At 40.1% G+C, this 18,018-nt stretch overlaps 1 protein-coding gene across 1 annotated transcript in view; it reads left to right on the top strand.

Annotated features, from left to right (window-relative positions):
• The first annotated feature begins 9,506 nt into the window (after positions 1–9,506).
• LOC139568285 (GTPase IMAP family member 8-like) overlaps positions 9,507–18,018 on the top strand; it is a 35,555-nt gene continuing 27,043 nt past the window's right edge. The window contains exons 1-3 of the mRNA XM_071390033.1: positions 9,507–9,653; positions 11,702–11,791; positions 12,444–13,075. Coding sequence (XP_071246134.1) covers positions 11,710–11,791; positions 12,444–13,075 — 714 coding nt within the window. The 5' untranslated portion in view covers positions 9,507–9,653; positions 11,702–11,709. The remainder of the gene's footprint in view (positions 9,654–11,701; positions 11,792–12,443; positions 13,076–18,018) is intronic.

Here is an 18,018-nt window from a genome sequence, read left to right as displayed (position 1 = left end):
ACCATTAAAAAAGTATTGTCCACAGGTGGTATGCCTGATGGCATGGCCGGTGGTATGCCTGATGGCATGACCACCAGGCATGGCTGGTGGTCCCCGGTGCTGGAGGTATGCCCGAAGGCATGACTGGTGGATTCCCCGGTGCTGGTGGTATGAACGAAGGCATGACTGGTGGATTCCCTGGTGCTGGTGTTCGCCGCTCCTGTAGGCGGTGGATCATCTGGACCAACTATTGAGGAAGCCGACTAAACCATTCCAACGTTCCTACAACTACCTCCCCTAACAAGCAACGTTTGAAATGCTGCTTTGAGTCAATGACTATTATCATTGTGACTCCAGTTCACAGTGACAGTAGTAGTAGTCCATCACAACTTTCCCCCAATGATCTTTGTCTATAGCGTCTGCTGAATTCAAGGCAGCAATGTTGTTGAGAGCAGTCCATTGCTAACGTTATAATTTTTTTTTAAAGATGATTGAAAGCCATGATTGGCTGAGATAATGGATGGGCTGCCAAGAGATAAGTTCGGATTGGTATGCCATGTAGCTATATACATATGTAGCCATGTATGCTATGTGAAAATACTGAGCAGTTCACGTTATAGACAGAAGCATGCTACATGGCAGACCAATCCGATCTCATCTCTTGGCATATCCAGCCCATCCATTATCTCAGCCAATCATGGCTAACGGGAAGGTTCCTGACTTTTTCCGTGGCTAAACCGACTAGGCTCGTATTTGCAGATGGCATTCAAGTTAGTTTTTAACCTTTCACGAGCCTCTACCCCGGGTCCGGGATCACCCCCCACCCCCCCCACACACTGATTAGCATAGCTAGCATAGCTTCACAAGTAGATAGTAGCATCTAAATATCATTAAATCACAAGTCCAAGACACCAGATGAAAGATACAGATCTTGTGAATAAACCCATCATTTCTGTTTTTTAAAATGTTTTACAGGGAAGACACAATATGTAAATCTATTAGCTAACCACGTTAGCAAAATACACAATTTTTCTTTGTCCACCATTTTCTCTCTCCACCACTAGCTATCACCAATTCGGCCAAATAAAGATATTGATAGCCACTAACCAAGAAAAAACCTCATCAGATGACAGTCTGATAACATATTTATGGTATAGGATAGGTTTTGTTAGAAAAATGTGCATATTTCAGGTAGAAATCACAGTTTACAATTGCACCGACCATCACAACTCGACTAGAATTACTACAGAGAGCAACGTGTATGACCAATTTACTCATCATAAAACATTTCATAAAAATAGACAAAGCATAGCAATGGAAAGACACAGATCTTGTGATTTCAGACAATATTTCAGATTTTCTAAGCGTTTTACAGCGAAAACACAATAAATCGATAAGTTAGCATACCACATGTGCAAACGTTACCAGAGCATCGATTCAAGCCAAAGAGAGCGATAACGTAATCATCGCCAAAATATATTAATTTTTTCACTAACCTTCTCAGAATTCTTCCGATGACACTCCTGTAACATCATTTTACAACATACATATAGAGTTTGTTCGAAAATGTGCATATTTAGCCATAAAAAAACGTGGTTATACAATGAAAATAGTAGCAAATCAAGCCTCAAAATGTCGGACGTCATCTTTCAGAGTGATCTAGTTTAATCGAAAGCTAATCATATATTTGACTAAAAAATACAGGGTTGACAGGAATCGAAAGACAAATTAGTTCTTAACTTCTACTGCCTCAGAAACCCGGATCCGGGAGCACCCCCCACCCCCCCCCACACTGATTAGCATAGCTAGCATAGCTTCACAAGTAAATAGTAGCATCTAAATATCATTAAATCACAAGTCCAAGACACCAGATGAAAGATACAGATCTTGTGAATAAACCCATCATTTCTGTTTTTTAAAATGTTTTACAGGGAAGACACAATATGTAAATCTATTAGCTAACCACGTTAGCAAAATACACCACTTTTCTTTGTCCACCATTTTTTCTCAACACCACTAGCTATCACCAATTCGGCTAAACTAAGATATTGATAGCCACTAACCAAGAAAAAACCTCATCAGATGACAGTCTGATAACATATTTATGGTATAGGATAGGTTTTGTTAGAACAATTTGCATATTTCAGGTATAAATCATAGTTTGCCATTGCAGCCACCATCACAAATCTCACCAAAGCGACTAGAATTACTACAGAGAGCAACGTGTATTACCAATTTACTCATCATAAAACATTTCTTAAAAATAGACAAAGCATAGCATTGGAAAGACACAGATCTTGTGAATTCAGACAATATTTCAGATTATCTAAGTGTTTTACGGCGAAAACACAATAAATCGTTATATTAGCATACCACATATGCAAACGTTACCCCAGCATGAATTCAAGCTAAAGAGAGCGATATCGTTATCATCGCCAAAATATATTAATTTTTTCACTAACCTTCTCAGAATTCTTCCGATGACACTCCAGTAACATCATTTTACAACATACATATAGAGTTTGTTCGAAAATGTGCATATTTAGCCATAAAAAAACGTGGTTATACAATGAAAATAGTAGCAAAACAAGCCTGGAAATGTCGGTCGCCATCTTTTAGTGATCTAGTTTAATCAAAAGCTAATCATATACTTGACTAAAAAATACAGGGTTGACAGGAATCGAAAGACAAATTAGTTCTTAACACATAGCTATAATACTGATATAATGCCTTCTTTATTAAAGCAGACTTTGTTGTGACACTTTGCTACACCCCACAGTTAATCACGTTCTGCCTTTAACAGATACTAACCTCACTCCCACACACAGAGATAGATGGTTGACTCAGACCTTTTATGAGTACTGATAAGGCAGGGGGCGCTCTGACCTCGGGGGGGCGCTCTGACCTCGGGCGCCAGCTGCTGGTGTCTGCAACAACATCTTGTCATTGCAGAAACAACCCAGACAGGCATGCCACTAAACGAGCACGCGCATGCACACACACACACACACACCCCCCTGTTTCAGGCGGGAGTTCCACGAACAAAGAACAGTGCCAAGAACCAATGGGACATTGACAACAGCCTGGAGGGGACGATCCTCCACTTCCAACGACCAGTCAGAAGCACGAGCTACCAGAATCTACCTACGTCATTTACTGTATAAAATGCACTGCACACTATGTATATGGACCCTTCCGATAGTTCCCTAAGAACTAGACGAACGAGTCCGTGCAGCACGCTTTGCCAGATATCTTTGCCTCTGAATAAACTGTCTTTACTATACCTTATCCACCGCGTCCAGCGTCTCAACTTGGTCTCATTTCTCAAGTAACGATTCATCAACAACGTATCTGTTAATTGTTGTCCCCTGTTGTGACTGTGAGAGCTGAAGCTATGTGCTGCACCTTATAGTCCGAGTTAAGTTTCGTTTCACCTGTAAGTAGTCATTTCTAGCCAACGAGAGAAATCATTCACCTCAGGACAGGCAGAGGCTGAATTCTGATTGGGTGTCACTATTATCAAGCTCCTCTGACAACTCAACCTTGGATAAGCCACATCTCTGGGTAAAATGAAACGTGTTGGACACAGACCTCTTCTTCTGGGAAAATCTTTACAATAGAAGACCTAGGCAACTGATACCTTGAGTGCCAGTCTGTTTGTGCCATCATTCCATCTCCTTGTCACTCATTGTCATGGCTTGATAGTGATCAATGGAGTTGGAAAGAGAACAAACTGATCTGGGACCAGGCTAAACAACGACAGTATGTAGTGATCAATGGAGTTGGAAAGAGAACAAACTGATCTGGGACCAGGCTAGACAACTACAGTATGTAGTGATCAATGGAGTTGGAAAGAGAACAAACTGATCTGGGACCAGGCTAGACAACTACAGTATGTAGTGATCAATGGAGTTGGAAAGAGAACAAACTGATCTGGGACCAGGCTAGACAACTACAGTATGTAGTGATCAATGGAGTTGGAAAGAGAACAAACTGATCTGGGACCAGGCTAGGCAACTACACAGTTACATTTTAAAATGCTGTAAAAAATAAAATAAAAATCATATACCTTTTCCCCTAATAGTGTCAGACACATTTCATTTCATCAGAGATGTGGGCTACCTTCTGATTCTGGGCAGACAGACAGGGTTAAGTTGTCAGGAGGAGGCTGATTACAGCGACACCCAATCAGAATTCACCCTCTGCCTGTCCTGAATTGAATTATTTTTGCCTAGCAACACTCTTCCATTGGCTAGAAGTAACTAGTTACATGGAAAACAAAACCTAACTCTGAAAATAGGCTCTCACTGTCACAACAGGAGACAACGGCACTAAAAGTGAGAATTCAACTTAACTACTTCACCAATTATATGTACAACAATCTACAGTTTTTTTACGGGAATATTATGTTGTCAAATTGCTGAGTCAAATTGCTGAGAAAAAATATATAATTAAGTGATGATGCCCGACAAGCCGGTGTTATTGGCACGGGTGTTGTTAGGTGTTGCAAACTATGCCACAGTGTCAATATTTCCTCCAAACACCAGCTTCCAGGGCATTATCACTTTAATACAATGTGTTACCCAACATATTAAAATAATGATTAACATATTTTCATTTATAAATTATTTTTATGAATTTATTCATACTGTTTCATTCTTCAACGATATATAGTCCCCACACATCTAGGACAGTTACACGACATATCATTATTCTCTTTATAGTCCCCACACATCTAGGACAGTTACACCACATATCATTACTCTCTTTATAGTCCCCACACATCTAGGACAGTTATACCACATATCATTACTCTCTTTATAGTCTCCACACATCTAGTACAGTTACAAGACATATCTTTACTCTCTTTATAGTGTCCACACATCTAGGACAGTTCTACCACATATCATTACTCTCTTTATAGACCCCTCACATCTAGGACAGGTTTACCACATATCATTACTCTCTTTATAGTCTCCACACATCTAGGACAGTTACACCAGATATCATTAGTCTCTTAATAGTTTAGATTGTTTGAAAGTCAAATATTTGAGTTTATCCTCATCATTTAGTTTATCCTCATCTGTAAACTTTGGAACCAGAAGACTTGTGGACTTTGTTTATTTGTAATGAGGTTATCGTCTGTTACCATGTTTGTGATTGGCTGTTGTAACAGAGATGGAAGAGGAGGGACTCAGAGCACTCTGTTCCTGTTGACACTCTGTTATCACAACTTCTACCGAAGTCGATGCCTCTCCTTGTTCGGGCGGTGTTCGGCGGTTGAAGTCGTCGTTCTTCTAGCCATCACCGATCCATTTTTCCTTTTCCATTTGTTTTGTCTCGTTTTTCCACACACCTGGTTTTAATTTTCCTCATTATGTGTTGTGTATTTAACCCTCTGTTTTTCCCCATGTCTTTGTGTGGTATTGTTTATCTGTTCATGTATGCGCACGTTAGGCTGGTTAAACTGGGTTATGTTAACCCTTATTTGTATTTCGTGTTAGTTTGTGCCATGTGCTTTTGGGTCGCCAAATAAAAGGCTCCGTTTTGTTAACAATTATCTGCTCTCCTGCGCCTGACTTCCTACAGCCCTTCACCCATACCCTGACAATATGATTCTTTATAATTTTATTTGTAGGAACAAGCCTCACTATCTACGAAAATATATTCTCACTATTTCCCAAGAACAAGGAGGTCTTCAGGTTTTAGATTTCAATACTCTAAATAATACTTTTAAAATAAATTGGATTCTGAAGTATGTTAAGCACCAGAACATTATTTGGAATGTCTTCCCTAAGTATTTATTTGGCTCTGTTGGTGGTTTAGAATTTTTGCTTCAAATTAACCTGTCTAGGATCAGCGTGGCGCTAGCGGCACACCCCCCCCCCCCCCCCCCACTGAAAAACCAGTGCCGCGAAATTCAAAAAAAATATTTTTTTTAAATATTTAACTTTCACACATTAAAGTCCAATACAGCTAATGAAAGACACAGATCTTGTGAATCCAGTCAACATGTCCGATTTTTAAAATGTTTTACAGGGAAGACACAATATGTAAAGATGTACATCTATTACCTAAAAACACATTAGTATAATCCACCATCTTTTATTTGTCCACCAACACCAGTAGCCATCACCAATTCGGCTAAACTAAGATATTTATAGCCCCTAACCAACAAAAAAACTCATCAGATGACAGTCTGATAACATATTTATGGTATGGGATAGGTTTTGTTAGAAAAAAGTGCATATTTCAGGTAGATGGCATAGGTTACAATTGCACCCACCGTCACAAATGGAATAGAAAAACTACTTAGAGCAACGTGTTTACCTACTTACTAATCATCAAACATTTCGTAAAAATACACAGCATACACGAATCGAAAGACACAGATCCTGTGAATACAGACAATATTTCAGATTTTCTAAGTGTCTTACAGCGAAAACACAATAAATCGTTATATTAGCATAGCACATAGCACATAGCAGCCCAGCATTGATTCTAGCCAAAGTGAGCGATAACGTCAACATCGCCAAAAATATATTAATTTTTTCACTAACCTTCTCAGAATTCTTCAGATGACACTCCTGTAACATCATATTACACAATGCATATAGAGTTTGATCGAAAACGTTTATATTTAGCCACCAAAATCATGGTTAGACAATGTGAAATGTAACTCAGCTGGTCAGAATATGTCCTTGCGCCACTTAGACAGTGATCTACTCTTATACATAAATACTCATAAACGTGACTAAAAAATATAGGGTGGACAGGGATTGATAGACAATTTAATTCTTAATACAATTGCGGAATTACATTTTTTAATTTATCCTTACTTTTCAATACAGTTTGCGCCAAGCGAAGCTACGTCAAAAAACATGGCGTCCTAAGCCACTAAAATGTTTCGACAGAAACACGATTTATCATAATAAAAATGTCCTACCTTGAGCTGTTCTTCCATCAGTATCTTGGGCAAAGGATCCTTTCTTGGGAGTAATCATCTTTTGGTGGAAAGCTGTCCTCTTGCCATGTGGAAATGCCAACTGCGTTCGGGATGAACTGAAAAGCGTGCCCAACTATTCACATCGTTTCAAAAATAAATGTCCCAAAATCGCACTAAACGGATATAAATTGCTATAAAACGCTTTAAATTAACTACCTTATGATGTTTTTAACTCCTATAACGAGTGAAAAGATGACCGGAGAAATATAACAGGCTAAACTAACGCTTGGAACAGGAGGGGGTCGGTGTCCTCCACGCGCGTTACGCAGCAAGAAAAGACTTGCTAGCTACAGGGTTTTTTCATTTGTAGTGCCTGTGAACGCGCAATCGACCCCATTGGAATCGTCATCACGTAAAGGCATCCAGGGGAAGACGTAAGAAGTGTCCGTATAGTCATAGCAATAGCAGTGCCCTTTTAACTGACTTCAGAACAGTGGCCAACATTTCTCAAATCTGACTCCATGTCAGGGAAATTGCTGTAGAATGGGCTCTGTTCCACTTAGAGACAAAATTTCAACTCCTATAGAAACTATAGACTGTTTTCTATTCAATAATAATAATAATATGCATATTGTACGATCAAGGATTTTGTGGGAAGCCGTTTCAAAAATTACCCAATTAGCATAAATAGTCTCAACAGCGCCCCCATCCCCAACAGGTTTTAATTTATATGTTGATTAAATTCCAGTAAAGTCTTCCTTATTCCATAAGCAGGCAATTGTAGCTTGGATGTTAGCGCATAAACACAAATTTTCCCCTCACAGATACGTTATATGGAACAACAAAGATATACGATTTAAAAAGAAGTCTCTTTTTTCGTAACTGGTTTGAGAATAAAATAATTTTGGTTGGTCAGTTACTGAATGAGGATGGATATCTACTCTCATATGGGACATTTCTTGATAAGTTTATCATTCCAGTAACCCCAAAATAATATGCTATTGTGTCACGCCCTGGCCTTAGTATTCTTTGTTTTCTTTATTATTTTAGTTAGGTCAGGGTGTGACATGGGGAATGTATGTGTTTTTGGATTGTCTAGGGGTTTGTATGTTAAATGGGTCAGGCAACTTGTCTAGGTGTTTGTATGTCTATGGCTGCCTAGATTGGTGCTCAATTAGAGGCAGCTGTGGTTCATTGTCTCTGAGAGCCATATTTAAGGCAGCCATAGGCATTGGGTTTTGTGGGTAATTGTCTATGTAAACGTTTGTAGCTTTTGTATGCACTTACGTTTGTGGCTTCACGGTCGTTTGTTGTTTTGTTTAGTTTTGTCATAAGCGTTCGTTTCGTGTTTCACTCTTCTCTAAATAAAGATAATGTATTTTTCACACGCTGCGCCTTGGTCCACTCTTTCTCATCAAGACGATCGTGACATATTGTTTTTGATGCGATTCCAATGGGGGTTGTATCTTTTTTAAATTCCTCTGTGGTTGATGTAAGTAACATAGATTTACATTAAAATATATTTATTGGCAATATTAACATCAAAGATAAATGTAGTAATAAACAGATTAGGAATATTGTTTGTGATACTACAATTCCCTCATCAAGACTCTTTTGGTTGAATATCTATGGTGATATACAATGGGGGAAAGCATGGAAATGGATAACAAATATTGTATCAGTAACGAGGTAAAGGAAGTTTCATTTAAAATGTTACATAGAATTTATCCTGTGAAACATGTTTTGGAAAGATTCAAGCTGAATATTGACTATAATTGTGATTTCTGTGGAATGGAGAAGGAGACCATTTTGCATTTGTTTTTTGCCTGTATTTATAGTCGATTTTTTGGGATTGACATACAGAATTTAGTTACAAAACAAATTGGACCGGTAGTACTATTTAATGGTTTTGATATAATTATTTCAGAAATTCTGACATAGATAAAGATGTAGTATATTTAATTAAACTGCTAATAATACTAGGTCAGTTTAATATTCACAAATGCAAATGGTCTAATTCAAAACCTAACTTCTTTCACTTTATAAATTCATTTAAACACTATGGCACTACTTTAACTAAAATGAAAAACAAAAAGGCAATTAAAACATGTTGTATTATCAAAGAATGTGATTTGTTTGTTTAGGATTCCTGGCAATGTAAATAGTTTGTATGTATGCTTGTTTGCATGAGACTATTCCTCTTTTGTTTGTTGATATTTGTTAATAAAAATAATAATAAAAAAGAAAAAAAAGAAAGAGAACAAACAGATCTGGGACCAGACTAGGCAACTATAGAGTTACATTTAAAAAATCAGTTTTATTTGCTAATTAAATGTTTTACCTTTTTTTGTGTCCAATGTGTCAAACACATTTCATCTTACCCAAAGATGTGGCCTATCTTCTGATTCTGGCAGGCAGCCAAGGTTAAAAAGCTACACCCAATCAGAATTCAAACTCTGCCTATTCTGAGTAGAATCATGTTTACCTAGCAACACTCTCTCATTGGCTAGAAATGACTAGTTTCTGGGAAAATGAAACTTAACAGAATGTAAGGTGCAGCACATTGGGCGCTTTAGTTTTGCATGAGTTTTAGACCATTCCATTGGTCCTTAAGGTAAATCTCCACCCACCTGTGGCACCTGGCTCTGTAAAACCAGCAGGACCACTGCTTCAGCTCTCTGTGACAACAGCAGACAACAATATACAGATCTGTGCAACCACACTAAAAGTGAGTATTCAACTTAACCACCTTACTAATTAAATGTTGGACAACAATCTATGTTAAGTATTTGAATAACTGTAGCACAATATTAGGTAGACATTTTATTGATACCAGGTCTGTTCACATTTTTGCATACATAATCATATGATTACATTACTTAACATCAAAATGTCAAAACAGTTTAATCATGTAGCTGTTAACAATCACATGATGCTATACAGTAGGTTTGTATTTATACACGTTTTAATATTGTAGAACAGTGAAAGGAGAAGCATGGTTAGACTTTTACCTGAAACATTTACCTTGTTTAGTGCAGAGATAGTGCAGTATACTGTACCTTGTTTAGTGCAGAGATAGTGCAGTATACTGTATCTTGTTTAGTGCAGAGATAGTGCAGTATACTGTACCTTGTTTAGTGCAGAGATAGTGCAGTAAACTGTATCTTGTTTAGTTTAGAGATAGTGCAGTATACTGTATCTTGGTTAGTGCAGAGATAGTGCAGTATACTGTATCTTGGTTAGTGCAGAGATAGTGCAGTATACTGTATCTTGGTTAGTGCAGAGATAGTGCAGTATACTGTATCTTGGTTAGTGCAGAGATAGTGCAGTATACTGTATCTTGGTTAGTGCAGAGATAGTGCAGTATACTGTATCTTGGTTAGTGCAGAGATAGTGCAGTATACTGTACCTTGTTTAGTGCAGCGATAGTGCAGTATACTGTACCTTGTTTAGTGCAGAGATAGTGCAGTATACTGTACCTTGGTTAGTGCAGAGATAGTGCAGTATACTGTACCTTGTTTAGTGCAGAGATAGTGCAGTATACTGTACCTTGGTTAGTGCAGAGATAGTGCAGTATACTGTATCTTGTTTAGTGCAGAGATAGTGCAGTATACTGTACCTTGGTTAGTGCAGAGATAGTGCAGTATACTGTACCTTGTTTAGTGCAGAGATAGTGCAGTATACTGGACCTTGTTTAGTGCAGATATAGTGCAGTATACTGTACCTTGGTTAGTGCAGAGAGAGTGCAGTATACTGTACCTTGTTTAGTACAGAGATAGTGCAGTATACTGTACCTTGGTTAGTGCAGAGATAGTGCAGTATACTGTACCTTGTTTAGTGCAGAGATAGTGCAGTATACTGGACCTTGTTTAGTGCAGAGATAGTGCAGTATACTGTACCTTGGTTAGTGCAGAGAGAGTGCAGTATACTGTACCTTGTTTAGTGCAGAGATAGTGCAGTATACTGTACCTTGGTTAGTGCAGAGATAGTGCAGTATACTGTACCTTGGGTCAACGACCATCATATAGCAGGTTGTTGCTGTGAGGGACACACCTGCAGGTTTTTGTCAGTACTGACTAAGGTCACGTTCCGCTGCTTAGATGTTGCATTCATCAACCAATGGTTGACTGACAGATTGCTGAAACACACGATGTGGTTAGCTGATATGGAAAATACCTATCCAGGCGTTGTAAGATCTGGTTTTAGCAACATCTGAGCAGAGGAACAGAGGAACACATGCTTTGTGTTCAGACACCTCCTGATTTACACATTAAGTACTGGTTTCAGTTATACTGATTCCACTTAATTATTGTCTGAACTCTTCCTGTCTGTCTACACAGTAGATGTGATGTAATGTAATTATTGTCTGAACTCTTCCTGTCTGTCTACACAGTAGATGTGATGTTTGATGGTAATAGAAACACAACCTCTAACTGGTCTATCTGGTCTTAACAGCAGCAGCCAGGAAACGGTAGAATAATAACCATGTTTGGAATGTCATTTGATACGCCCCATATGAGTACATTTTGTTCACCTGATGTAGGCTACTTTGTTAAGGAATGTACTGTGTTTATCTACAGTTATACCACATATCATTACTCTTTTTATAGTTTATAGCTCAATAGTTTTAATTGTTTGAAAGTCAAATAGCTGAGAAAAATTATTATCTGTAAAAGTAGGAACTTTGCAGAACACTGCATGAGTCACCAAAGAAATGTGGACTTTATATTTTGTAATGAGGTCATCGTCTTTTTCCATGTTTTTGATTGGCTGCAGTTGTAGTAATGGCACGAGGAAGAGGAAGGACTCTGAGGATTCTGTTCCTGTTGACACTCTGTCTGCAAGACTTCACTGGTCAATGCCAAGGTACCAGTCTGATCACACACACACACACACACACACACACACACACACACACACACACACACACACACACACACACACACACACACACACACACACACACACACACACACACACACACACACATATATATATACAGTATATACATGGACTTACATAGGGTTTTCAGTAGCCTTCTATCAAGACAACCACTATCAGTGTTAGCAGTTGATGTTACTCATCAATAACACAGACCCCAAAGCAAATCAGGGGGAGACAAATAGGTTTATTCAAAGAGGACAAATCATAGATGTTATGCTGAGAGGTAGATGTTCATTCTCCCCTGTCCTCAGATATTCTCTCCTTTCAGTGATTCTCTCCGCAGAACAAAGGGACGGGATGTAGTTTTATAACGCAAGCCTAGCGTGTGGTTGACCAATCATAATTCCTTGCAATAAAACTGGGCCAATGGCCTATTTCAGGATCAATGTCTAGACAAATTCCTCCCATGTCTCTGACCCATTGATCAATAATTTGCTATTACAGAAAAAACACTATTTCCATTGATCGTTAGTTCTCTATCGACTTTTAGTCCTCTTGACCTTTAGTCCTCTGACTTGTGCATTTATCTTAAAATATTATTACAAAATCAATCATTTCTTGTCTGTTTCCACAGTTTCAGGGCATCCCTCTAACCTGAGGATAGTTCTGCTGGGGAAGACTGGAGCAGGGAAGAGTACAACAGGAAACACCATCCTGGGGAGAGAGGTGTTTCAAGCAGAGGATTCTCCAGTGTCTGTGACTGCACAGAGTGAGAAACAGAGTGGAGTGGTGGATGGGAGGAAGATTGATGTCATCGACACCCCGGGGCTCTATGACACAACAATGTCTCAAGAAGAGATGAAAAGTGAAATAGAAAAGGCCATCTACATGTCAGTCCCAGGACCCCACGCCTTCCTGCTGGTGATCAGACTGGGGAGGTTCACAGAGGAGGAGCAGAACACTGTGAAGTGGATCCAGGAGAACTTTGGAGAAGATGCCTCAATGTACACCATCTTGCTGTTCACACATGGAGATCTACTGAAGGGTAAATCAGTAGAGGAGTTTCTTGCTAAGAGCAAAGAGTTACGTAAACTCATCAATATCTGTGGGGGCAGATATCACTCCCTAAATAATGACAAGAGAAAACACAACACTCAGGTCACAGAGCTGCTGAAGAAAATAGAGGAGATGGTGGAGAAGAATGGAGGAAAACACTACACCAATGAGATGTACCAGGAGGCCCAGATGAAGATCGAAGAGGAGGAGGAGAGGAAGAAACAGGAAGAGGAGAAGAGAGAGAGAGAGAGGAGACAGGAGGAGGAAGAAATAAGAAGAAGAGAAGAAAAATTGAATGACTGCAAGTGGTCAGCACTTGCCAGTACGACTGCATTGGGGTTGGGAGCCATGTACAGCTCTCCATGGTCGTTAGCAGCAGGGGCTGCATTAGCCGCTGTTAAAGGTTATCAGTGCATGGGCACCTATTTCACCTCAGGTAGTTCCAACTCAGAAGACCAGAAGGAATAAGATTTCCACATCCACCATCTCAGATTAAGATGAATTATTATGTTATATAATATAAAATTAAGATTCATTATTGTGTTATATAATATAATTGTCATTTGATCTCTGAGAAATTAAGCTAATTTATTGTGGCCAAATTTGACATTTTAATTAACAGGATTCATATACTATTCAATTAATATAGTACCCAACATCTGATCTGGATCCAATTTTTCCCCAACAATGATTAAGAACAAAGAATGGTCAAAAGCCTCAGATCAGATGTTGGCTATTATTTCACACTAATGCCTTGTTATCTGGAGGGCGGCCATTTGCATCTCCCCAATGGTCCAAATGTGGAATCTGTAACCATGCCGATATCATATACATTACTAGATACATACACATGTCCAGATACATACACATTACCAGATACATACACATTACCAGATACATACACATTACCAGATACACACACATTACCAGATACATACACATTACCAGATACATACACATTACCAGATACATACACATTACTAGATACATACACATTACCAGATACATACACATTACCAGATACATACACATTACCAGATACACACACATTACCAGATACATACACATTACCAGATACATACACATTACCAGATACATACACATTACCAGATACATACACATTACCAGATACATACACATTACCAGGTACATACACATTACCAGATACATACACATTACCAGATACATACACATTACCAGATACATACACATTACCAGATACATACACATTACCAGATACATACACATTACCAGATACATACACATTACCAGATACATACACATTACCAGATACATACACATTACCAGATACATACACATTACCAGATACATATACATTACCAGATACATATACATTACCAGATACATACACATTACCAGATACATACACATTACCAGATACATACACATTACCAGATACATACACATTACCAGATACATACACATTACCAGATACATACACATTACCAGGCAACTCTTTTTGTTTATATTTACAATTTAGGTCAGCTATGTTAGCCTATGGAGTCCCTTGGGAAACCCAACTACCAAACCATTCAATGATGGGATTTATAAATAAATGATCTGGGCTCCTGAAAGGACTGATCTTTATAACACATGTGCTATATATGCTAACTTCTGTAAAGTGGTAAAACATTTTAAACAACTCCTCCCCCTTGGGGTTGGCAGATAGCCAAGACATTAGAGCATTTGGCCAGTAACTGGAAGGTTACTGGATCAAATCCCTGAGCATACAAGGTATAAATCTGTTGTTCTGCTCGTGAACAAGGCAGTTGACCCACTGTTCCCCAGGTGCTGAAGATGTGGCTGTTGATTAAGGCAGCCCTCTGCACTGCTCTGATTCTGAAGGGTTAAATGTGGAAGACACATTTCATTTGTACAACTGACTAGTATCCCCCTTTCCCTTGTTGTCCCAGCAGGGTTTCACAGCCTCTGGTCCCATACTAGAATACATTTACATGTGTGGTATCTGTAACGCAGGACATGTCATCCCCTACATAAAGGAGGAGATCCTTCTGACTTAGATAACTACCGTACAATTTGCAATTTATCTTGCCTTCCCAAAGTTCTAGAATCCCTGGCCAACTGTCAACTAAGAACCTTTTAAACTTCTCACTCTATTCTTAATGTGAACCAATCAGGTTTTAGAATCCCACTCTATTCTTAATGTGAACCAATCAGGTGTTAGAATCTCACTCTATTCTTAATGTGAACCAATCAGGTTTTAGAATCCCACTCTATTCTTAATGTGAACCAATCAGGTGTTAGAATCTCACTCTATTCTTAATGTGAACCAATCAGGTTTTAGAATCCCACTCTATTCTTAATGTGAACCAATCAGGTGTTAGAATCTCACTCTATTCTTAATGTGAACCAATCAGGTGTTAGAATCCCACTCTATTCTTAATGTGAACCAATCAGGTGTTAGAATCCCACTCTATTCTTAATGTGAACCAATCAGGTGTTAGAATCCCATCTATTCTTAATGTGAACCAATCAGGTGTAAGAATCCCATCTATTCTTAATGTGAACCAATCAGGTGTTAGAATCCCATCTATTATTACTGTGAACCAATCAGGTGTCAGACCTGGACAGAGCAGGTTTAGCTGCTACACTTGTTTTAGATGTTCAATTACTTTGATCAGAAACATTATAAAGACTTTGACACTGTTGACCATCACACTCATTTAAAGGTTGACTGAAATAAGCCTGGATCAGGCTTGTTGAAAGTGGTTTGAGAATGATCTGTCAGACAGGACTCAATGTGTGATTTCTGATGGTATCAAGTCCAGTTTCCTGCTACTGGAACCTGTTCTCTTTACTATTAATATAAATAATATTGGTTTATCTGTTATAACTTGTAGTATTCATCTGTATGTAAAGTGGGCTTCTGTTTTAGGACTAGATCTTGCCTCTCCCTAAATAGCAGGAAGCAGATTGTACTGTCAACTTTCCTGACAGTTCTTGACTATGGTGACACCATTTACCAGATTGCAGCAGCCACTACTCTTAAACCTTTGGCTGCAGTCTACCATAGTGCCCTTTGCTTTATCACAGGTGACAGTTTTAATACTCACCACTACATCCTGTATTAAAAGGTTGGCTGGTCCTCATTAAAGTCTTGTTGATCTCTTCATTCCTCCCTTTTTGTTTACAAAGCTCTTCTACAGAAGCTTCCAACGTATCGAACTTTGTTACTATTGCATGAAAGAATGAGCTACCAAAGCCGCTCGTAAGATTACTTAACTCTTGAGGTCCCTCTAGTCTCTACCAATTTAGGTAAATACTCATTCAGTTTTATTGCCCCATTGTTGGAATAACCTACACAATTCCTTGCATCTTGTTTCCCTGGAGCCTCTAGTGCAGGTTAGGACTCTGGTGTTGAATTATTTCAATGAAGATTGTATTTTACCCCTTTTTTCTCCACAACTTCGATCTTGTCTCATCGCTGCACCTCCCCAATGAGTTCGGGAGGCGAAGGTCGAGTTATGCGCCATCTGAAACATGACGCACCAAACCGCACTTCTTAACACCCGCCGCTTAACCCGGAAGCCAGCCGCACCAACGTGTCGAAGGAAACATTATTTAACTGACAACCGGGGTTAGCCTGTAGGCGCCCGACCCGCCACAAGGAGTCGGCCAAACCCTCCCCTCACCCGGACGATGCCGGCCTATTGTGTGCCGCCCTATGGGGACTCCCAATCACAGCCAGTTGTGATACAGCCTGGGATCGAACCCGGGTCTGTAGCGACACCCCTAGCACTGCAATAAGGGCTTTAGACCGCTGTGCCACTCTGGAGGCGAATTGCAGTTCTTTCGATTGATTGTGGTGGTTTATATTTTGAAATTGTGGTGTTGAGTTGGTTATTTGTGCTTATTTTTATTCTCCTTGTTCAATTTGTCATGTTAGTTTTCCTTCCTGTTTGGGAGAAAATGTTTGTATTCAGTGCACCATTGGGAATGAGACCCTGGTCTCAATTGGGCTACCCTCAATAAGTAAAAGTTAATAAATAAAAAATGTATAAAGAACTATTGGAAAGCTCATATTCTGAGCTAACCATTAAAAAAGTATGGTCCACAGATCTAATTGAATCTGAACAACCCTTTAACTGGAACAGAATATGGAAAAGTCTGAACCATCAATTGATACAATGTGTACAACCCAATCATCACCAAGTTGTACCAGGGTGCTGGTGGTATGCCCGAAGGCATGACTGGTGGATTCCCCGGTGCTGGTGGTATGAACGAAGGCATGGCTGGTGGTCCCCGGTGCTGGTGGTATGCCTAAAGGCATGGCTGGTGGTCCCCGGTGCTGGTGGTATGCCTGAAGGCATGACTGGTGGATTCCCCCGTGCTGGTGGTCTGCCTGAAGGCATGACTGGTGGATTCCCCGGTGCTGGTGGTATGAACGAAGGCATGGCTGGTGGATTCCCCCATGCTGGTGGTATGCCTGAAGGCATGACTGGTGGATTCTAGTGCTGGTGGTATGCCTGAAGGCATGGCTGGTGGATTCCCTGGTGCTGGTGGTATGCCTGAAGGCATGGCTGGTGGTCCCCGGTGCTGGTGGTATGCCTGAAGGCATGACTGGTGGATTCCCCCGTGCTGGTGGTATGCCTGAAGGCATGGCTGGTGGATTCCCCGGTGCTGGTGGTATGCCTGAAGGCATGACTGGTGGATTCCCCGGTGCTGGTGGTATGAACGAAGGCATGGCTGGTGGATTTCCCCGTGCTGGTGGTATGAACGAAGGCATGGCTGGTGGATTCCCCGTGCTGGTGGTATGTTTGAAGGCATGGCTGGTGGATTCCCCCGTGCTGGTGGTATGAACGAAGGCATGACTGGTGGTCTCCGGGGCTGGTGATATGCCTGAAGGCATGACTGGTGGATTCTAGTGCTGGTGGTATGCCTGAAGGCATGACTGGTGGATTCCCCGGTGCTGGTGGTATGCCTGAAGGCATGACTGGTGGATTCCCCCGTGCTGGTGGTATGCCTGAAGGCATGGCTGGTGGATTCCCCGGTGCTGGTGGTATGCCTGAAGGCATGGCTGGTGGATTCCCTGGTGCTGGTGGTATGCCTGAAGGCATGACTGGTTGATTCCCCGGTGCTGGTGGAATACCTGAAGGCATGGCTGGTGGATT

This window comes from Salvelinus alpinus, chromosome 2, assembly GCF_045679555.1.
Source record: "Salvelinus alpinus chromosome 2, SLU_Salpinus.1, whole genome shotgun sequence".
NCBI classification, from domain to species: Eukaryota; Metazoa; Chordata; class Actinopteri; order Salmoniformes; family Salmonidae; genus Salvelinus; species Salvelinus alpinus.
The sequence above is the reverse complement of the archived record's forward strand: the minus strand, read 5'-3'. Positions and strand labels throughout refer to the sequence as shown.